The following is a 23,614-nucleotide window of genomic DNA, read 5'->3' as shown; positions in this document are numbered from 1 at the left end:
CCTAGGCATAATGAAAATATTATGCTTAATGTTAATGACTCTTAGACATGTCTATATTAGATTAGCAAACAAACATTAATACTAGATATTTAATGTTGAATATTTCCCAGTTTACATAATTTGAAATTCATCTAGGTTAATTTCTCTTGTATTTAGAATTGTCTGATTTGTAAGTGCTTACTTTTCTTTAGGCCGATTAAATTAGAACTCTTCTACAACTTCAGCCATATTATATATATAAAAAAAAGATACACACTGAGACATGTATAAATCCAGACAGACAGGCAGAGATTTCATAGTTTTCCGCTTGAGATTTAAAATGTCTTTTTGATCTCCCCCTCCTTTTTTTTGAGGTTCTAATTTGTCCAAGGCTGAGGTCTCAGGCAAAGTGGGCTGTGTATTACAAGGACATGGAAAGGGTTAACTTCAAACATTTCCCTAGGCAGGCCTTTTAACAAGCTAGTTGTTTTTAATTGCATATGCAAAAAGAACCGGTTTTGCAGATTCCAAGAAAAAAATTTCATTTTAAGCAGTTTTCTCCGGAGTCTAAAGAATATCATGGCCATCCTGTGTCAAAAAGTCATCTTTCTTTTCTGTAGTCATAGTTTCACAGCTAAAATATAGACCAAATAGTGCTCAAATTGACTCTGATATCAGGGGCAGATCAGCTGATAAAATCTTGGATTGTCCCTCTGGTTGAGAAGTGATGTTTTTGTCCCATCAGAAGATGGAAGGGTTAAGGGAATTTGCAGGAGTTGGGGAAGCTTGGTCCTTCTCCACTGAGAAACAGGAGTAGTTAGAAGGAAATTCTTTAGAATGTTAGGAGAGTTTTTTGATCCCTCAGGCTTTTGAAAATAGGAGAAGGACCTGGACCAAAGGGAACCTCATAATTCTTTCCTAGAGGTCATGTGAATATAAAAGGTCAAGTACAGGTCATCTGGGAAATTTGATGGAGAGAGGCAGAGGGGGACAGGAGATAGGGAGGCAACAGAAAGACACATGCGGCATGAGTTCCTAAAATCCGGATTCTGACTGAGGGCCATGAAGGACTGAACATAAGGAAATTCTGAGTCCTTTCCCTGCTTTTGGCAAAAGCTAGTGTGCCATTGAGAGGCCATGTTTTTTGGGTCCCCCCGTTTGCATTGGGGCCAAGCCTTTTGCAGGGTCAAAATTTTCCAGTTTCTGAGAATGTAGCCAAGGAGTGAGTTTGAGAGAGTCTCCTGAGACATATCAGAACCCATCCTTAGCCTACATGCCATAGAATGGGGGTACTGAGAGTCACCTACTGGCACAAAGGCAACCCTTTTTGTCTCAGTGACATCTCTGTGCTACTAATGGCACAAAAATGGGCGACCGTTCCAACAGTCGCATCCAACAGTGAGAGGTGACCTCTGAGAACCATGTGACTAAGGCATCGTGTGACCGGGCAGAGAAAGTCAGAGATTCCTGGGAGCAACCAGGTGACTCACCATTCTGGGATTCCCTGAAACATGGAAGGCACTCTTGGGATGGCTCAGAGGCAACACCTAGGCTCCTATAAATCAATCTGGATGGAAAGGGAAAGAAGTGAAAGGGACAAGGAAGAAGGCTGAGGAATCTGCCTTATAATCCTATTGGGGAGGCAGTGGCCAGGGGAAAATAGTCTGTTCTGCTTCAAAAACTGACACAGTGTTCAGAAGTTGTCTTGCTAGGGGCAGATGTCCTTGTGGCCTGATCCGTTCCGTGTCCCCCTCATCCTCACACGAGAGTCTTCATGTGGCAGGCGCCCTAATGGATTTTCAGTGCCTGACCTGTGCCCACACAATATTGGTTGGCCTAGTCCTCAGTTGGAAAGAAGTTGAAAGGCAAGACCCTCACCCATTCAGACGGCAGCTACTGGTGAGCAGTGGGGCCTTTGGAACACAGCAGAGGGTAACCTTGGCCAGAGTTCCTCAGTTGCTTCCACAGCACTTGCCTGTTAGCAGAGGGTCCGTGTGAAAAAGGAGAAGTGAAGAGGTGGAGGAAGAGACCCCAAGGTCCCTGTACAGGCCACCAAAAATGTCATGGTCCAGGCAAGGGTTGGAAGAGGATTTCCAGACATGAGACAGAATGAGAGGGAAATAAAGTTTATTAGAGTGGGAAATGCTGTTAGAACAGCAGGCCAGCTCAAGGAAGAACCGACCTTGAACAGGGTCCTTAGTCCACTTTTATACCCAGAGTACAAGGAGTAGGGGTCTTGTGGGTCATCTGCTGATTGGATGAGGCACATATACTAGGTGGAGGAAGAGTAAGACAAATACCTTTTCCCTATGGGGTAGTCAAGGCTATTGTTTTTCCAGTATTCATGTATGGATGTGAGAGTTGGACTATGAAGAAAGCTGAGCGCCGAAGAATTGATGCTTTTGAACTGTGGTGCTGGAGAAGACTCTTGAGAGTCCTTTGGTCTGCATGGAGATCCAACCAGTCCATCTTAAAGGAAATCAGTCCTGAATATTCATTGGAAGGACTGATGTTGAAGCTGAATCTCTAATACTTTGGCCACCTGATTTGAAGAACTGACTCATTTGAAAAGACCCTCATGCTGGGAAATATTGATGGTGGGAGAAGGAGACAACAGAGGGTAAGATGGTTGGATGGCATCACCAACTCGATGGACATGAGTTTGAGTAAACTGCCGGAGTTGGTGATGGACAGGGAGGCCTGGTGTGCTGTAATCCATCGGGTCGTAAAGAGTCGGACATGACTGAGTGACTGAACTGAACTGACTGACGGGGTGGGAGGGGAGACAGGTTATACTGCTCAGGAGGACCTGAAATCGGTTAATAGTTACAACATGGGGGGAGGGAAAGATGATAAGGGTCTGGTTTTTCCGTTCCTGCATTCCAAGACCCTCCTTGGTTTTATCTACTCTTTAGTCCTTGGGTCACCTCAGTAATTTCTGTGTACCATGTTTAAATCTTCAGCATTATTCACATCTTCTGGTGCATCAATTCTTTCCCTCTCTCCTTCCTTGCTTATGTATTTCCAGGAAGTATAAAGGTTAAAAAAATTACCTAACACAATAACAGAAATGAAAACTCCCTTTAATTTTAATACATATCTGGCTCATCTAGAAATATAAAGAATTATAATTTTATTGATGTGGCCTAATTTTTTTATAGTGTTTAAAACTAACAAGCTACTATAATTTTAAATAATATTAGGAAAGCATAATACATCCATTCTTTCAACTTCCATGATAGGGAAGAACCCTACAACATCTTCATAGTGGAATCTCTGATTATAGCGTTTCTCCATCAAGACAGAGATGTCTATATAGCATGATGGTAACCAAATTATGTTTTAAGTAGAGTGATACAGCAACTGGCCCAAAAGGAGAAGAGCCCAGTTCACTATTTTGCTTGTGCTACTCCTGAATGTAGGGTGCTGCAATTGAAGAAGCAATGAGGTCTGAACTGAAACTAAAATGATAATGGCTCATAATAAACAGCAGAATCTGTGTGTGAAATTTAATTCAATATTAGCATTAATTAGCTCAAATAAGTGCTAACCTTAAAAACCAGACACAAAAAGGGTTTTGTCTTTTCAAACCACATCCTTGCCATCACTTAAGAAGCAATACTGGAATCACGTATCTCCTTATGGCTCTATTCCTACCAGGAGTCTTCCAGTCTGCAGACTTTCAGGCAGACTTCCCGAAAGGATCCAAAGGGTTTCTCGACAGTTCAAATAGTCCTGTTTCTGTATTATAGGCTCACACTCCACTCCATGCATTAGAATACTAGGCTGAAGTTGCATAGCACATTTGGAACTCTGAACCTCATTTGCATTTGGAATGACTACGAAAGAAACACAAAACCTTAAAATTCATAATTGGAAATCTGTAAGTTCTTTAAACTTTTTCATGCTTGTAGATACTGAATAAAGTGCCTTTGGAAAAATAGCTCCTTAATTTCCAGCATTTGTAAGTAACCTCAGTTTGGCTGTATAATATGCACACCCTTCCCAGCTTCAGTCAGTGCAGAATCATTGTTCTCTGAAAGACAAACACACACTGTAAACTTGGAATTAGCTTAAGATAATTAAGAACAACCAGGAAAAGAGAAGGAGTTATGTGCCATGAAATCTATGACTCTGTAAAAATTCACAGGTCAGTAGACTGGAATTCCTTGTTCATAATACCAGCTGCACACTAAGGAAAGCCCTACCAACTGTATAATACTGTAATAGTTGGGCAAATTAAAGTCTATTATGTACAGAAAAGCACAAAAATATGCAATAAAAATATAAATAATCTTAAAGGACTATTATTATATGAAAAATGATTAGTTCAAATATACACATAGCTTTCTGATATTGTTAAAGTATAATTTTTGCCCAGATTATTGAAATATTCCATAAGCACCAATAATTTAAAATAGTATATTTTTGGTAGATACCTTTTAAAATTGACTTGTATCTTGTACAGTGAATATAATTTAGCCCCTTTTATTTTTGTCCCCATGCAACATGCAGAATCTTCCCCAACCAGGGATCAAACCTGCGGCCCCAGCATTGACAGTGCAGAGTCTTAACCACTAGACAGCCAGGGAAATCCATAATTTAACTTTTTAAAAAATTTATTTATTTTGTTTATTTTTGGCTGTGCTGGGTCTTTGTTGCTGCACAGGGCTTTTCTCTAGTGGCAGAGATGGGGGCGCTACTCTCTAGCTGTTGTGCTCAGGCTTCTCTTGTTGCAGAGCAAAGGCTCTAGGGTATTCGGGCAGTGCAGGGGCTTAGTTGCCCTGTGGCATGTGGAATCTTCCCAGACCAGGGATCAAACCTGTGTCCCCTGCATTGGCAGGTGGATTCTTAACCTCTGGTCCACCAGGGAAGTCCCTAAAATTTAACTTTTTGATGAACCAGTTTGAATGTCAAAACTGACAGACTGAGAGTTAAACAGCATAATCAAAAACAAGGACACAATATCTCCACCTTTCCCTACCACCCCCACTTCCTCTCCCTTCCCCTGGCAAAACCCTGCTCTTCCTCTTCCTTGCTATGTATCAGGTTTTGTAGAACACAGATACAGATACTGTCTTTGATCTTTCTCCTCTGCCATTTGATCAACAATGCTATCTGAATGTCTCTTGAAATGTCTGGGACATTTCACCAATGACTTTTTCCTTCACCAATGACTCTATTACTAGTTCAGGTTAATATCTCTTGGCTAGAGGGTAGGAAGAGTTTTCTAAAATAGTCCTCTTGTCTTAATGAGTCTGATCATCCTGAAGTCCATTCTCCATTTCATAGCCAGAGTGATCCTTCTAAAAAAGGACATCTGATGTAATCATTACTCTGTTTAAAATCCTTTAATGGCTTCCTATTGCTCTCAGAATAAAACCCAACTCCTTAATGCAGCCTTTTAGAGGCCCTTCATGATTCAATCCCTATTACCTCTGTTTTGTTTTTTTTTGGTCCGCTTAATCTATTAGGTTGGTGCAAAAGTAATTGCAGTTTTGCACTGTTGAACTTTGGCATTTCATATTGAAATACATTCTTAAATAAATGTGCTTATGTTAGACATAATTTTAATGCACATTTCTCACTTTTTTTTGCTAATGACACTACTTACTGTTTATTTTATATTTGTTTTACACTACGGAAATGATGTTGGGCAAAAGCAAATTTGAGTAATTTTCTTATTCAAATTTAAAATAGATCGTAAAGTAGCAGAGATGACTTGCAACATCAACAGTGCATTTGGCCCAGGAACTGCTAACAAACATTCAGTGCGCTGGTGGTTCAATAAGTTTTGCAAAGGAGACAAGACTCTTGAAGATAAGGAGTGCCATGGCTGGTCATCAGAAGTTGACAACAACAAACTGAGAGGCTCATTGAAACTGATCCTCTTACAACAACATGAGAAGTTGCTGAAGAACTCAACGTTGACCATTCTATGGTTGTTTGGCATTTGAAGCAAATTGGAAAGGTGAAAAAGCTCAATAAGTGGGTGCCTCATGTGCTGATCCAAATCAAGAAAATTGTTGAAGTGTCATTTTTTCTTATTGCTTACAACAACGAACCATTTCTCAATCAGTTTGCGTGATGAAAAGTGGAGTTTATATGACAGCCGGTATGTCCAGCTCAGTGGTTGGACTGAGAAGAAGCTCCAAAGCACTTTCCAAAGCCAGTGTTGCACCGAAAAAGATCATGGTCACTGTTTGGTGCTCTGCTGCTGGTCTGTTCCGCTACAGCTTTCTGAATCATAGTGAAACCATTACATCTGAGAAGTATGCTCAGCAAATTGATGAGGTGCAGCAAAAACTTCAACACCTTCAGCTGGCATTGGTCAACAGAAAGGACCCAATTCTTCTCCATGACAATGCCAGACCACACATCACACACCAATGCTTCGAAAGTTTTACAAATTGGGCTATGAAATTTGGCCTCATCTTCCATATTCACCTGACCTCTCACCAACTGACTACCACTTCTGCAAGCATCTTGCCAACTTTGTGCAGGGAAAATGCTTTCACAACAATCAGAAGGCAAAAAATACTTTCCAAGAGTTCATGGAATCCTGTAGCATGGATTTTTATGCTATAGGAATAAGCAAACTTAATCTTTTGTTGGCAAAAATGTGTTGATTATAATGGTTCCTATTTTGATTAATAAAGATGTATTTAAGTCTAGTTGATTTAAAATTCACAGTCCAAAATTGCAATTACGTTTGCACTAACATAATAGTTGTGTCTGATAGATTAAAATCTCCCACTCAGACAGTGGGCTTGTCAATTTCTCTTTGTAATTCTGGTGGTTTTGCTTTCTTAACTGAAAACTATGTTATTAGGTACATTCAACTCCTTGGTACTGATACTCTTAATTAGTACATTTGATTCAAAATACTTTTTTGTCTCACATTAATATGCTTCATCAACTTTTTTGTCAGTATTTTGATAGCTTCTTTTTTAAAATCTCTTTTTATGTAATATTTCTGTGGTTTAGTTTTGTGTTTTTTCACTAATGTTATCTGTCTGAATATTATTCCAAACAATCTGATAATCAGTCTTTTAATAAGTAACTTAAATCTGTTTAGTTATTGTGCTTGCTGATAATAGGATTTAATTCTACTATTCTATTTAATTTGGGGTTTTGTTTGACATGCTTTTTTCTTCTTTTCTGCCTTCTATAGAATGATCAGTTTTCCGTATCAAATCTCCCCATCCCTTGCTACTCTTTTTTCTTTGCAAGTTTAGAAGCTCTAGATCAGTTTTTTATTAATAGAAAATATCTTACAAAGTATTCAAACACAATCATTTATATTCCTCTTCCAAATATGACAAAGGACTTAGCATGTTTTAACTACCCATTGAAAACATTTCTTTCCTTTTTCAATACTAAAGTATTATTTTTTTAATTAAAGTATAGCTGATTCACAATATTGTGTTAGTTTCAGCAAAGTGATTCAGTTTTACATATGTATTTTTTCAGGTTATTTTCCATTATTGGTTTTTATAAGATATTGAATATAGTTCCCTGTGTTATATAGTAAATTCTTGTTGCTTATCTATTTTATGTGTAGTAGCCTGTATCTGTTAATACCATACTCCTAAAATAGTTATTTTCAATTCTACCATCACCTTTTATTAATTTCTTCCCTCACTAGAATCTTCTGTATCCTATGCTTTCCCTCTGGGCTTAATTTTCTCCCCGGGGGAAGTACATTCTTTAGTAGTTCTTTTAGTTTAGGTCTGTGGGTGGGAGACTCCCTAGTCTTTGTTCTGCCCTCTCCTGAAATGGTAGTTTATCTGGAAATCAAATTCTTGGTTGATAATGTTCCATTCAATACTTCTAAGATACTCAATTGTTTTCTTTTTTCTGTTGTTGCTTTGGAGAACTCTGTAGTCTCTTTGGATGTGAAAGTTGGACTGTGAAGATTGATGCTTTTGAACTGTGGTGTTGGAGAAGACTCTTGAGAGTCCCTTGGACTGCAAGGAGATCCAACTAGTCCATTCTGAAGGAGACCAGTCCTGGGTGTTCATTGGAAGGACTGATGCTAAAGCTGAAACTCCAATACTTTGGCCACCTCATGCGAAGTGTTGACCCATTGGAAAAGACTCTGATGCTGGGAGGGATTGGGGGCAGGACGAGAAGAGGACGACAGAGGATGAGATGGCTAGATGGCATCACCGACTCGATGGACATGAGTTTGGGTGAACTCCAGGAGTTGGTGATGGACAGGGAGGCCTGGTGTGCTGTGATTCATGGGGTCACAAAGAGTCGGACATGACTGAGCGACTGAACTGAACTGAACTGAACTGATAGACTCTTTGAAGGTAATCAGTATTTTCCTCTTGGTAACTTAAGATCTTATCTTTATCCTTTTTTCTCTGCAGTTTCACTATAGTGTGACAGAAGTGGTCATTTACTTTTATTTATCTTGCTCAGTACACATGGTGTTCTGATGCTTTGATTAGAAAACCTTCAGTTATTACTTCATTTTTTAAGTATAACTTGTCCACTCTTCCCTTCAGTTTTTAGTATTTCCTTCTGGAATTCTTAAGAGACGTATGTGGAAGCCATTCAATATAATCCCATGAATACCAATTTTTTTTCACATTTTTAAATAACTTTATTTTTCTATATTATATTCTGGGTGAATTCTTCCCTACTATGTTCTGGGTAAATTACTTTTTCTCTTCAACTTTGGCCAGCTCCAGGGTTAACCTGTCCATTGATTAAAAAAAAAAATCTCAATGACCATATACTTATTTTCAAGATTTCTATTGTCTTTTTCCCTTATATTTACCTCATTTACCTGTTTTTCATGCAGCTTGTATCTGTTTTCTAATTTCTTTTCCTTTTAAAATGAGTGCTGGGCCTTCATTTATCACTTTGATAATGTGAAACATTAATTTAAAAAATCTTTGCCACATAATATCATAGTGTAGTTTTGTTTGGAGTAAGTTCATATTCTGTTCATTTTGTTGGCCATCTTTCTTAGTATGAGACTTCTGTATATCTTTGGAATTTGGTGGTCAGGCTCATTTTGAGTGAAGTTTTTATTTTCTTTTTTCTGTCTTATTTTAATTTAGTATGCTCTCCCATTCCCTGCCCCATGTGCTCACCCCTTCAGGCTCAGTTCAGTTCAGTTCAGTCACTCAGTTGTGTCCGACTCTTTGCAACCCCATGAATCACAGCACGCCAGGCCTCCCTGTCCATCACCAGCTCCCGGAGTCCACTCAGATTCACGTCTATGGAGTCAGTGATGCCATCCAGCCATCTCATCCTCTGCCGTCCCCTTCTACTCCTGCCCCCAATCCCTCCCAGCATCAGAGTCTTTTCCAATGGGTCAACTCTTCGCATGAGGTGGCCAAAGTACTGGGGTTTCAGCTTTAGCATCATTCCTTCCAAAGAAATCCCAGGGCTGATCTCCTTCAGAATGGACTGGTTGGATCACCTTGCAGTCCAAGGGACTCTCAAGATTCTTCTCCAACACCACAGTTCAAAAGCATCAATTCTTCGGCGCTCAGCCTTCTTCACAGTCCAACTCTCACATCCATACATGACTACTGGAAAAACCATAGCCGTGACTAGATGGACCTTAGTTGGCAAAGTAATGTCTCTGCTTTTGAATATGCTATCTAGGTTGATCATAGCTTTCCTTCCAAGGAGTAAGCGTCTTTTAATTTCATGGCTGCAATCACCATCTGCAGTGATTTTGGAGCCCAGAAAAATAAAGTCTGACACTGTTTCCACTGTTTCCCCATCTATTTCCCATGAAGTGATGGGACCAGATGCCATGATCTTCGTTTTCTGAATGTCGAGCTTTAAGCCAACTTTTTCACTCTCCTCTTTCACTTTCATCAAGAGGCTTTTTAGTTCCTCTTCACTTTCTGTTCAGTCAGTGATTTTGCTTCCAGATGCCTTCTTGAACTTTTGTTCTGGAATCAGGATTACTGTTGGCATTTTGTACTCCTACTCCACAGTGGTGCTGGGGATACTGCAGAACTAGTCACTTGGCCACCTACTTGGCTTAGCTCCTGATTCCAAGGCTGTGACTTTTTGTCCTTCTGCTGCCCCAGGCAGTGGGCTGGCAGCAGTTTATTTTCAATATCCTCTCACAAGTTCCTGACTTCAACAACTAAGACTGTCCTCCACCTTGTTTGGAGCCTATTTAGTTGCTGTCACTTCACAGGAGACACAAATTTTGGGTTTCAAACTTTCCACCTCAGTGGGTCTGTAGCTTCAGACATGCTAAGTGCTTTCTGTTTCAATTCCATTTCTGATCTAAGAAAAGAGTTATTTTGTTATGGAGCTTGGTTACACCATTTTGGCTTTCTCTTTCTATATTGTCACTAGCATTACTATTTGTGTGAAACAAAGTTTATAGATCAAAGCATGACCTTACTGTACCAACTTGAGCAGAAATCATTCTAACATTTAACCTCCTGGCTTTCAGTCCAGTCCAGTTTAGTTCAGTCGTGTCTGACTCTTTGTGACCCCATGGACTGCCAGGCTTTCCTGTCCATCACCAACTCCCAGAGCTTGCTCAATCTCATATCCATCCAGTCAGTGATGCCATCCAACCATTTAATCTTCTGTTGTCCCCTTCTCCTCCTGCCTTCAGTCTTTCCAACATCAGGGTCTTTTCTAATGAGTCAATTCTTCACGTCAGGTGGCCAACATATTGGAGTTTCAGCTTCAGCATCATTCCTTCCAATGAATGTTCAGGACTGATTTCCTTGAGGATTGACTAGTTGGATCTCCTTGCAGACCAAGGGACTCTCAAAAGTCTTCTCCAACACCACAGTTCAAAAGCATCAATTCTTTGGTGCTCAGATTTCTTTATAATCCAACTCTCCCATCCATACCTGACTACTGGAAAATAAATAGCTTTGACTAGATGAACTTTGGTCGGCAAAGTAATGTTTCTGTTTTTCAATATGCTGTCTATGTTGGTCATAGCTTTTCTTCCAAGGAGCAAGTGTCTTTTAATTTCATGGCTGCACTCACCATCTGCAGTGATTATGGAGCCCAAGAAAATAAAATCTGTCACTGTTTCCATTGTTTCCCCATCTATTTGCCATGAAGTGATGGGACTGGATGCCATCATCTTAGTGTTTTTAGTGTTGAGTTTTAAGCCAACTTTTTCAGTCTCCACTTTCACATTCATCAAGAGGCTATTTAGCTCTTCTTCACTTTCTGCCATAAGGGTGGTATCATCTGCGTATCTGAGGATATTGATATTTCTTCCAGCAATCTCGATTCCAGCTTGTGCTTCATCCAGCCTGACATTTCTCATGATGTACTCTGCATATAAGTTAAATAAGCAGGATGACAATATACAACCTTGACGTACTCCTTTCCCAACTTGGAACCAGTCTGCTGTTTCATGTCCAGTTCTAACTGTTGCTTCTTGACCTGCATACAGATTTCTTAGGAGGTACATAAGGTGGTGTGGTATTCCCATCTCTTGAAGAATTTTCCACAGTTTGCTGTAATCCACATAGTCAAGATTGCCAGGAGAAATATCAATAACCTCAGATATACAGATGACACCACCCTTATGGCAGAAAGTGAAGAAGAACTAAAGAGCCTCTTGATGAACGTGAAAGAGGAGAGTGAAAAAGTTGGCTTAAACCTCAACATTCAGAAAACTAAGATCATGGCATCTGGTCCCATCACTTCATGGCAAATAAATGGGGAAACAGTGGAAACAGTGGCTTACTTTATTTCTCTGGACTCCAAGATCACTGCAGATGGTGATTGCAGCCATGAAACTAACAGACACTCTTTGGAAGGAAAGTTATGACCAACCTAGACAGCATATTGTAAAGCAGAGACATTACTTTGTGAACAAAGGTCTGTCTAGTCAAGGCTATAGTTTTTCCAGTGGTCATGTATGGATGTGAGAGTTGGACTATAAAGAAAGCTGAGCACTGAAGAATTGATGCTTTTGAACTGTGGTGTTGGAGAAGACTCCTGAGAGTCCCTTGGACTGCAAGGAGATCCAATCAGTCCATCCTAAAGGAAATCAGTCCTGGGTGTTCATTGGAAAGACTGATGCTGAAGCTGAAGCTCCAATACTTTGGCCACCTGATGCAAAGAGTTGACTCATTTGAAAAGGCCCTGATGCTGGGAAAGATTGAGGGCAGGAGGAGAAGGGGACGACAGAGGATGAGATGGTTGGATGGCATCACCGACTCAATGGACAAGAGGTTTAGGTGAACTCTGGGAGTTGGTGATGGACAGGGAGGCCTGGTGTGCTGCAGTTCATGGGGTCACAAAGAGTCGGATATGACTGAGCGACTGAACTGAAACTGAAACAGTCAAAGGCTTTGGTGTAGTCAGTAAAGCAGAAAAGAAAGAAAGAAAGAAAGTGAAGTAATTCAGTCATGTCCAGCTCTTTGCAACCCCATGGACTGGAGCCTATTGGGCTTCTCCATCCATGGGATTTTACAGGCAAGGGTACTGGAATAGGTTGCAATTTCCTTCTCCAGGGGATCTTCCCAACTCAGGAATTGAACCCTGGTCTTCTGTGTTGTAGGCAGATGCTTTTACCATCTGAGCCACCAGGGAATTCAATAAAGCAGATGTTTTTCTGAAACTCTCTTGCTTTTTCTGTGATCCGACGGATGTTGGCAATTTGATCTCTGGTTTCTCTGTCTTTTCTAAATCCAGCTTGAACATCTGGAAGTTCACGTTTCACATACTGTTGAAGCCTGGCTTGGAGGATTTTGAGCATTACTTTGCTAGTGTGTGAGATGAGTGCAATTGTGCAGTAGTTTGAACAATCTTTGGCATTGCCTTTCTTTGGGATTGGAATGAAAACTGACCTTTTCCAGTCCTGTGTCTGCTGATGACTTTTCTAAATTTGCTGGCATATTGAGTGCAGCACTTAAACAGCATCATTTTTTAGGATTTGAAATAGCTCAACTGGAATTCTATCACCTCCACTAGCTTTGTTTGTAGTGATGCTTCCTAAGGCCCACATGACTTTGCATTCTAGGATATCTGGCTCTAGGTGAGTGATCAGACCATTGTGGTTATCTAGGTCATTAAGATCTTTTTTTTGTATAGTTCTTCAGTGTATTCTTGCCATCTCTTCTTAGTATCTTCTGCTTCTGTTAGAGCCATACCATATCTTTCCTTTATTGTGCCCATCTTTGCATGAAACGTTCCCTTGGTATCTCTAATTTTCTTGAAGAGATCTCTAGTCTTTCCCATACTATTGTTTTCTCTCTTTCTTTGCATTGATCACTGAGGAAGGCTTTCTTATCTCTTTTTGCTATTCTTTGGAACTCTGCATTCAGATGGGTGTACCTTTCCTTTTCTCCTTTGCCTTTAGCTTCTCTTCTTTTCTCAGCTCTTTGTAAGGCCTCCTCAGACAACCATTTTGCCTTTCTTTTTCTTATAAATGGTCTTGATAACTGCCTCCTGTACAACATCAGGAACTTCTGCCCATAGTTCTTCATGCACTCTATCAGATCTAATCCCTTGAATCTATTTCTCACTTCCTCTATGGAATCATAAGGGATTTCATTTAGGTCATACCTGAATGGTCTGGTGGTTTTCCTTAATTTTTCAATATGTCTGAGTTTTGCAGTAAGGAGATCATGGTCTGAGCCACAATCAGCTCCCCGTCTTGTTTTTGCTCGCTGTATAGAGCCTCTCCATCTTCAGCTGGAAAGAATATAATTAATCTTTTTGGTATTGGCCATCTGGTGATGTCCATGTGTAGAACAGTCTCTTGTGTTGTTGGAAGAGGGTGTTTGCTATGACCAGTGTGTTCTCTTGGCAAAACTGTTAGCCTTTGCCCTGTTTCATTTTGTACTTCAAGGCCAAATTTTCCTGTTACTCCAGGTATCTCTTGACTTCGTACTTTTGCATTCCAGTCCCTTATGATGAAAAGGACATCTTTTTTGGGTGTTAGTTCTAGAAGGTCTTGTATAGATCTTCACAGATCTGTTCAACTTCAGCTACTTCAGCATTACTGGTGGGGGCATAGACTTGCATTACTGTGATATTGAATTATTTGCCTTGGAAATGAAGAGAGATCATTCTGTCATTTTTGAGATTGCACCCAAATGCATTTCAGACTTTTGTTGATTGTGAGGGCTACTCCATTTCTTCTAAGGATTCTTGCCCTCAGTAGTAGATATAATACTTTTATCTGTGGCTTTTTCTCTCACCAACCCTCCCTCTATCATCTATGTTATAGCTATAATTAATTATTTTAAAGGATCAGTAAATTGCATGTCCCACCCCTTTCCCCCACAGAGTTTGAGTGAAGACATACAGGATAATAAAGTGGAGGTTTTTTTTTTTTTTTTTTTAAATGTCAGCTCTATTACAGATAAGCTAATAAAGAACAAGGTTCTAGATCTGTAATCCAAAAAAGCTTCAGACACTCTCAGCTGACCGCTCACTCCCACAAAACTTGGCCTCAGGACAGCCCACTAAAGGGGAATGATGGTTCTGCCAAGCAGACATGTTCACAAAAGATGGTTGCACTAGTTCCGGGGCAGAAAGGGAACAAAAGAATGAATCATCAGTAATTGGGACTTTTTAATAGATTAGTTCCATTCAATCAAGGCCTATGAGCCAATGAATGTAAGAGTACTCCCCAATCAGGTAGCTCACTCCTGAGTGTGAAGGGGTGTGATATAAGTACCCAAGTGGTGGCGGTGGTTTTGTCACTAAGTTGTGTCCGACTCTTGTGACCCCATGACTGTAGCCTGTCAGACTCCTCTGTCCATGGGATTTCGCAGGCAAGAATACTGGAGTGGGTTGCTATTTCCTTCTCCAGGGGATCTTCCTGACCCAGGGATTGAACCCATGGCTCCTGCATCTCCTGTGTTGGCAGGTGGATTCTTTACCACTGAACCACAGTTTTGCTGAAAGTTTTCACTTGTGTCTCAGGTTCAAAGATTTTGTTAACAAAACATGCCCCTCATTGTGTGCTGTGTGCTTAGTTGCTCAGTCATGTGCGACACTTGTGATCCCATAGAAGCCTGCCAGGCTCCTCTGTCCATTGGATTCTCCAGGTAAGAATATTGGAGTAGGTTGCCATTTCCTTCTCCACCGGATTTCCTGACCCAGGAATCGAACCTGGGTCTCCTGCATTGCAGGCAGACTGTTTACTGACTGAGCTATGAGGGAAGACCAAGCCACTCATTACATATATTTAAATAATCCAAATACTTATTAGAGAATTATCTAGATTACTTTCAATATACTAACATTAAAAGAGAAGTAGAAAGAGCAGAGGATACATCACCAAATCAGGTTTTGACCAACATCCAGACTTAAACAGCACTGGGAAGTCCCAAGTCACAGCACATCCAGAGTCCAATTGGGAAAAGGTCCCAGGCAGCACATCCACTCCCTCGGTGAGACTTCAAAGTTTGCAGTTTGGGGTTCCCACTTATAATCCTACAAGTTAATATAATAATTAGTCTGCGAGCAAATTGCAAGCCTGGTTTCATGTTAATGATGTTTGCTTTGTGTTGTAAAAACAAGGGTCTTCCCTGGTGGCTCAGATGGTAAACAATTCGCCTGCAATGGGGGAGACCTGGTTTTGATCCTTGGGTTGGAAGATCCCTTGGAGAAGGAAATTCTCCAGTATTCTGGCCTGGGGAATTCCATGGACTATACAGTCCATGGGGTCACAAAAGTCAGACAAGACTGAGTAACTGTCATTTGTCTTGTAAAACTTGGAATGTTGCTAAGCCTGGGGCTTGCTTGACCAGACCCCGACCAGGGGCTAAACAATCTCAGAATTAGTTCCCTATCTTCTCTATGGTGCTGCCAGTCTTAAACTCACAACAGGCAGTCACCCACAGTCACTCACAGTTGGGGCAATGTCCAGGCAGGTTAGAAGCAAGGTCAGAGGCCTACTCTGCTTCGTTTCTGAAGCCTAAATAAGACTATTGATTTAATTTCTCTAACAAGCACCAAGGAAACTCAGGAGCCCCTATGGAACTCTTCAAAATTGGATACTCCCATCCACCTTTATAAAGAGCGATCTGATGCCAAAGGAGGTTAAGCATTCTTTGTAAAGCCTCATATTAAAGCTGTTTTGAATCCACTCAAGGCAGTTATCTTGACAATATATGTGACTGATTTATATATTCATTCATTAAATAGTATTGTGCATCCATTGTCAGTGATATACTACGTTCTAGATATCAAAAGATAAAGGAAATATGGAAGCAGCTGCATATAATGAAAAAAATCCAGGCTCTGCAACTGGAGAATCTTGGACATAATCCCACCTTTGCCACTGACCTGTGTGAACCTGGAAACATTGGAGAAGTTCTTTATTCTTATTTCTTCATCCATAAGATTAAAATAAAAATACATACCTCATAGGGTTGTTATGAGAATTAAATGAGATCATGTATCTGATAGTGCTTCCCCCATAGCTGGGATTCAATAAATATGAATGATAGTTTTTACTATAGGCATCAGGATGAGTAGAGTTGGCAGGTGCAAAAAAGTGGGAAGAACCTGTGAGAAGGTTGGAGGAAGGAGAAAGAACATGGCATGTGCTAGGGGCAACTCCTTTCCTTTGGCCCCACTTTTCCCATGGTAGGGGAAGGGCGGGTAGGAGTGTTTCATTAGAATACAACTCCCTGGTGTACAACACCCTGCAGTACTCTTGCCTGGGAAATCCCATGGATAGCAGAGCCTGGCGGGTTACAGTCCATGGGGCTGAGAAAGAGTCAGACACAACTTAGTGACTAAACAACAACAATAGGGGCTGCTAGGGTTGAGATACCTTCGCTGTCACTTGTGTTCAGCCCTTTCCATTTTAGGTCTTCTCCCCACTTTCATCACTAACCCAAGTCTGATGGTTGCCTGAAAGAGTTCCTTCTGGTTCCTTATCCTTTTATACCTGTGGAACTATTGATGCATCATATACTAGAGAGAGCCACAGCACCTCCATGCAAAGATATCCTGGGTATTCTTTACATTGTGCATCATAGAAACTAATTATGACTATAAAAAGAAATTTACAGGCTTGTGTAACTCAGAAGTTTAAAGGATGAACTAGCCTTAGTTATAGCTGGGTTCACAGAAGAAGCAGATTTACTATGTGGCCAGTCATGCTGAAGCGTCTGGCTTCCTCATTACTTGGCCCTGATTTAGGCACCGGTAGAGGCCCTAGTCATGTGTTTACAGAGTCACATGTTTTTCTAAAATTTGAAAATTTCATTTTTCCTCTTCAAGAGTATTGGGCTTCCCAGGAGGCTCAGTGGTAAAGAATCTACCTGCCAATGCAGGAGACACAGGTTCAATCCCTGGGTCAGGAAGATGCCCTGGAGAAGCAACCCACTCCAGTATTCTTGCCTGGGAAATCCCACGGACAGAGGAGCCCAGTGGGCTACAGTTCATGGGGTTGCAAAGAGTTGGACATGACTGAAGTGATGGAGCAAGTATGTATGGTTCAAGAGTATTGAGAGTTTAGGTCAAGCAACATATTTACTGTAATAAAGCAGGGAAGTTTCTGGTTAAGTGGTAGTAACAAGTAACTCTGGTTGCCTGTGGCACGTTCTGCTCCCTATGTTGGAACACTAGCCTTCTTCTCTGCTGGTTAAAGGCTCAGTTCAAACATGTGATAGAGAAACCATCCTTGACATACTTCCAGTCTCCCTCCCCTCACTTTGGTGCCCTTTCAGTGAACCCATGGGGCCTTGAGGCTTTAGTTTGTCAGGTAATTGTCAATGTTCACCTATCTCCCCACACCGGACTGTGTGCTCATTGAGACAGGGGTTCTAACTTATTTCTCCAAACCTCTAGCACCTGACTTGTTTAGTCACGAAGTTGTGCCCAACTCATCTGTGACCCCATGGCTCTTTTGTCTGTGGGATTTCTCAAGCAAGAATGGGAGTGGGTTGACATTTCCTTCTCCAGGGAATCTTCCCAACCTAGGGATGGAATCCAATCCGCATCTCCTGTATTGGCAGGAGGATCCTTTATCACTGAGCCAGCAAGGAAGCCCCTAACCTGCTCCTTTACCTTTATCAAGGTAAAGGATATCAACAAGTCAGGAGAGTCCAAAAAACTTCACCTGTCTGTCTGAGCCAAAATACTTGAGGCACATTTGCTTATGAAAGACACATTTGTTGAAGGACTACCATGTACTATAGTCTCTACTAGGTGCTAGAGGTTTGCAGAAATGAGTTGGAATCCCTGTCTCAACAAGCACACAGTCTGGTGTAGGGAGATAGGTGAGCACTGACAAGTACCTGACAAACTAAAGCCTCAAGGGCCTATGGGTTAGGGGCTTCCTTGCTGGCTCAGTGGTAAAGGATCCTTTATCCTTTAGTTACAGAGAGCTAACTTGAGAGTTTCATAACCTTGAACTTCAGCTTATCCCTGACCTCTAGGGAAAAAACTTTACAGAAGAATGAGAGTGGAAAGAGCTGAACAAAACTTGGTAATTTTTCTACACATTTAATGGTGATGTAATTTCTGCTATAGCATTTTCCTTGAGAACCAGTTGAAACTAAGAAGAAACAGGTTGTATAAGTAAATCAAAAGCCTCTTTCTGCATTCCAGCTATAGTTTTTCTCTCTAGCATGTGACTTCAGTTTCACTGAAAACAGAGCTAGATGGTGTATATATATGTGCGTGCTAATAGATATGTGTTAATAGATGTTAAATTGTTTCAATAATAGAAAAGATATGATTGAACAAATAGCTGTTACACTGTAATATGTAAGTGGATCTCAGTAATGGTCTTATAAATCGAACCGTTGAGATAAATTTTATTATGAACTTAATAATCCCTATTTCCTAAGATATTAATTTATATGGATTTATAAAAGGGAAATTCGTCTGCCATTTTGGAATCTTGTCTATGGCTGGGTGCATGCTCAGTCATGTCTGACTTTTTTCGACCCCATGAACTGTATAGTCTGCCAGGCTCCTCTGTCCATGGGATTTCCCAGGCAAGAATACTGGAGTGGGTTGCCATCTCCAGAGATTTCCTGGTGGCGCAGACAGTAAAGCGTCTGCCTACCCTGGGAGACTGGGGTTCAATCCCTGGGTTGGGAAGATCTCCTGCAGAAGGAAATGGCAACCCACTCCAGTATTCTTGCCTGGAAAATCCCATGGGTGGAGGAACCTGGTAGGCTACAGTCCATGGGTTCACAAAGAGTCGGACATGGCTGAGCAACTTCACTTTCTTTCTTTCTCCAGGGGATCTTCCTGACCCAGGGATTGAACCCGGGTCTCCTTCATTGTAGGCAGATTCTTTAACCATCTATCTGAGCTATAGGGAAATGCCACCTGGGAAACATATATATATATATATATATATATATATACACATATATATATATATATATCTCACATAGGCTCTGCTTCCTGTTGATTGCCCTCAGATGTGTGTTCATCTTGATACAACTGTGTCCACTTATTTGAAATTTGACCTTAACTTTCTCAAATATCAGTCTATTTAAAAATTTTTATTTAATTATAAAAGTAACATAAACAGAGCACATGTGGAAAAACCATACATAATACCATCTTAACACAACAGCTATAGTCTTTTTCAATATTCCCTTTAAATTTTTTATACACATAATTTTATATACTTGTAGTCATAATTTATGAATATATTTTTGACTTGCTTTTAAAGATCAACAAAACAAAATAAGACTGATTCTTTTAAAAATCATTTCAGGGACTAGTCTCTGGAATGAACACACACACACCTTTGGATGCTTGTGCAGGATTACAGTAAGATAATCAACAGCATCATCAATGGCCTTAGAATTGCAGACTGTATTTGCAATAACCTCGAACTTAAGTAATGATGTTTTTACTGTCCTGAAGGAAAAGTGAATTTTGCAAAACAGCTAAGGGCAAGAGAGGGACACAGATAAGTCTCCACCAGTTATGAGTCATACTTGTCTACTAGGTTAAAGCAGGTTTCATGATTGATATGTCTGTGGTTAACAATTTGGTGTCGATCTGCTGCTGCTGCTGCTAAGTCGCTTCAGTTGTGCCTGACTCTGTGCAACCCCACAGACGGCAGCCTACCCTGCTTCCCCGTCCCTGGGATTCTCCAGGCAAGAACACTGGAGTAGGTTGCCATTTCCTTCTCCAATGCATGAAAGTGAAAAGTGAAAGTGAAAGTGAAGTCGTGTCCAATTCTTAGTGACCCCATGGACTGCAGCCTACCAGGCTCCTCCATCCATGGGATTTTCCAGGCAAGAGTACTGGAGTAGGGTGCCATTGCCTTCTCCGATCTAGATAATAGTTGTCCTTCAAGGTTTATATAACTTGCTATTTCATTTAGAAATCAAATTTATTTCCCCCGATCTTTCCATGGAAAGTAATAACCTCAACAGTTGGAAAACCAAGTGTTTCTTTTCCTTTGGCTTACAGAGAGGCTCAGCATTAGAAACTTATTCTTAAAACTGACACACTTGATAGACACATTGGGAAGGCAGGGAATTTCTTACATTTACTTTTCACAAGTGTCCAACACAAATCTCACTTTGGATGGTGCTGCCAGCCTGAATGGGTGAGAGGTGGCACATAACATTTTTATGTCTTTGTTTCATTTGGTGAATCAATGACAATGACTTCTTTTGTCATATGGTAGGTAGTTAGATATGCAGAACTTCTGGAAATAGTGCAGACTGGAATGTACTTTGAATTGTGCCACTGAATGAGGATTTTTTGTTTGATTTTTAGCTAAGGCTGACCTTTTGTCCCTGCCACTTAAGGGACTCCTTTCCAATTCCCAGTTATCACTAAGGATGTGTAGAGGGAATGACATTTTAATATCAAACACAATCTCAAAGTTGGAAGTAAGAGTATTTGTGTATCAGAAATTTTTTGTTCTTAATCACAACATGGGGGCTTCCCTCAGGGCTCAGTTGGTAAAGTATCCGCCTGCAATGCAGGTGACCCGGGTTCAATTCCTGGGTCGGGAAGAACCCCCTGGAGAAGGAAATGGCAACCCACTCCAGTATTCTTGCCTGGAGAATCTCATGTACAGAGAAGCCTGGCAGGCTACAGGCCATGGGGTCGCAAGTCGGACACGACTTAGCGACTAAACCACCATCACCAAGCACAACATGGTTCTTAACACTATGGATAACAGAAATCAACTCAGGTTGCTTTTCAGGCTTAGTTTAAGCAATATTGTTGTCTTTTGGGGTTCTAGCACCTCCTCGTTCATACTTATCTCTTTTGTAGGAGCGGTGGTGGTGAGTGTGAAGATGACGGGAGAATGTCTTCCAGAAACTGAACGACGACGAGGCTGCTGTCCTGTGGGGTCATATGGACCGCTGCTGGAGACTCCTCAACCAGGACACCTAAACGAAAGGTCGCCATTTCAAACACAGAGCCAGGCACTTGGCTGATGCTCAACAGGGATGACTCGAGCCTCAGGTGCCCAAAGACGTGCGTAGGGGCTGCAAAGAAGTTGGAGACCCAGTCTTTAGCCCTAAGGGGTCAACGGTCCACAATTGAAGACATGATTTCCACAGAGCAAGATTAAACGTTAACCTTGGCCATCAGATCCTTTGAGTCCCAGCAACTTGAATGCAGCGAAAGCTTGGTGACCTGAACACTCCCCACCCCCGCCCCAAGCACTAGGTCAGTCCCACGAGTGACGATGGCAAAGCCCGGAACGGATGAAGTTATCACTGAAACGCGGACGGGAAACCTTCTCCCACTAAGCGCCCAGACAGCTGCGGCAGGACGCTTCCGGGGGGCGCGCCGGCGGCTGGCGGGAGGGCGGCGCTGGAGCCCGCAGCGGCGCGAGGCCGGAGCGCGGGCCGGGCGGGGCGGGGGAGGGGCGGCGGCGGGGCCGGGAGCGTGCGCGCGCACCTCACACTCCGCCGCCCGGGGACGCCCACTCGCGAGTCGGGGCCGAAGGCCGGCCCGCGCCATCCGTCCCACCCCCACACGCCGGCCTCTCTCAGGCGTGTGCCCAACGGTGAAGGCCCCCGGTTGCTCCGCGCCCTCGGGGCCTAGAGTGCCACAGGGCGAGGACCGGGCCGCAGCCCCGCACCGCGTGGACGCGCTGCCTCTCCCGCAGCCGCCGCCACCGCCAGAGAGAGCAGCTGCGAACGACCCGAGGCTGCGCGGCGGAGGCCCCCAAGGCGGCTGGCGGCCGGGGAGGAAGGAGACGGAACTGACTGACCTCTGCCCGCCTGAGGCGCGGCTGCTGCCGCGCGCCCGGGGCCGGCGCCGCCCCCGGGCTGAGGGAGGAATGAGCAGGCGCCTGCCCCGGGCTCTCGGACCTGAGGGCCGCGGCTCGGCTGCTGCTTACGCCTCCGGGCTGCGGAGGCTCGGTCGCCGGGCCCGGGTGCGGCGGGGTCAGCGGCGGCCTCTCTCGGGGAGTCGGCGCCGGGGTTAACTTAACCGGCCGCCGAGAGGAGGAGGAGCCGGGCGGGGGCGGTCGACGCACCTCCCCTCCCCCAGCACACGCCGGGGCTTCTCAGAGGCCGCGGAGGAGGAAGTTCCGCTCTCTGACAGACCCGAGCGGTAGCAACAGCGGCCGCGGCTGGGAGGGCGCAGGTATTTTGGACGCGAATGCCCTTCGCGCCGACTGTCGAGGGGGCAGCGTCGGAGCCTGCCCTCGGAGCCGGGGGACAGGGTCGGGAGGCGCGGGCGTAGGAGCCGTCTTTCCTGCTTTTCACCCAGCGTCGCTCTTTTGGCTTCGCGCTGAGGCGGGAGACCCCTCCTCTCGGTTGGCCGACTTCCGAAGAGCCCCTTGTTTTTCAACCACTGAGATTAAGAAATTCTCCAATCGAAGCATCAGAGGAGCCCAAGTGAACCTTCTACAACTCTGGGATCACGTCAGTCACCCTTTTGGGGCGGGAGACCACGCTGGAGCATCTCCCTGAGGTGCAGGAATGGAAGAGCCCACCTTGCATCCTTTCTGCGGTGTTGCTTGGCCGATCTACCCTTGGCAATGAAGAGGAGACTTGTAATCACCCGGTGAGGTACCGAAAGCCGGATGGCAAAAGAAAATATCACAGGACTTAAACTAGTGATCGTTTTGGGGCCACACGCGTTTCCGCATGTAATTGAATGAGCGTGAAAGAGGTACCCTATTGAAAAGCACAACAGTCCTTTAAGGAGAAGAATTGAATTTCCCCATTTTTGCCAAGATTCCGAAGACTGTTCAATGTATCGTACGTTTGATATAAGATGAGAACTTTATGAAATATTTTGCCCAAGAGCTTAAACGATGACTACCCCAGCGCTGCTACCCCTCTCTGGACGAAGGATACCACCGCTGAACCTGGGGCCGCCTTCCTTCCCGCATCACAGGGCTACCTTGAGACTTTCTGAGAAGTTTATCCTCCTCCTTATTCTAAGTGCCTTCATCACCCTGTGTTTTGGGGCATTCTTCTTTCTTCCAGACTCTTCAAAACACAAACGCTTTGATCTGGGTTTGGAAGATGTGTTAATTCCTCATGTAGATGCCGGCAAAGGGGCGAAACACCCTGGAATCTTCCTGATCCATGGACCAGATGAGCATAGACACAGGTTTGTTTATTTCAGAAGTTCTGGTATTAACGTTTGGCAGAGCGAGGTATGCTTTATTGCATCAGATCTGTTATTTTTTGGCAGTAAAGTGTAACTTTCCCTAAGTTGTGAGAGCTGAATT

At 42.8% G+C, this 23,614-nt stretch overlaps 1 protein-coding gene and 1 long non-coding RNA gene across 3 annotated transcripts in view; one reads left to right on the top strand and one right to left on the bottom strand.

The window, feature by feature from the left end:
• Positions 1 to 21,294, bottom strand: part of LOC128045437 (uncharacterized) — a 28,957-nt gene extending 7,663 nt beyond the window's left edge. The window contains exons 1-3 of one of the 2 annotated variants that reach the window (XR_008199149.1): positions 21,172 to 21,294; positions 15,245 to 15,399; positions 1,858 to 1,954 (exon numbers count right to left, since the gene is read on the bottom strand). This is a non-coding gene — a long non-coding RNA (uncharacterized LOC128045437). The remainder of the gene's footprint in view (positions 1 to 1,857; positions 1,955 to 15,244; positions 15,400 to 21,171) is intronic. The other variant, XR_008199148.1, reaches the window with a different exon arrangement.
• Positions 21,295 to 23,191: 1,897 nt separating this feature from the next.
• The window catches only part of MAN1A2 (mannosidase alpha class 1A member 2), a 152,093-nt gene continuing 151,670 nt past the window's right edge, over positions 23,192 to 23,614 (top strand). Inside the window, exon 1 of the mRNA XM_052637341.1 lies at positions 23,192 to 23,493. Within this exon, the coding sequence (XP_052493301.1) occupies positions 23,192 to 23,493 (302 nt within the window). The remainder of the gene's footprint in view (positions 23,494 to 23,614) is intronic.

Source organism: Budorcas taxicolor, chromosome 3 (assembly GCF_023091745.1).
Source record: "Budorcas taxicolor isolate Tak-1 chromosome 3, Takin1.1, whole genome shotgun sequence".
NCBI classification, from domain to species: Eukaryota; Metazoa; Chordata; class Mammalia; order Artiodactyla; family Bovidae; genus Budorcas; species Budorcas taxicolor.
This window is presented reverse-complemented; position numbering and strand designations above follow the sequence as displayed.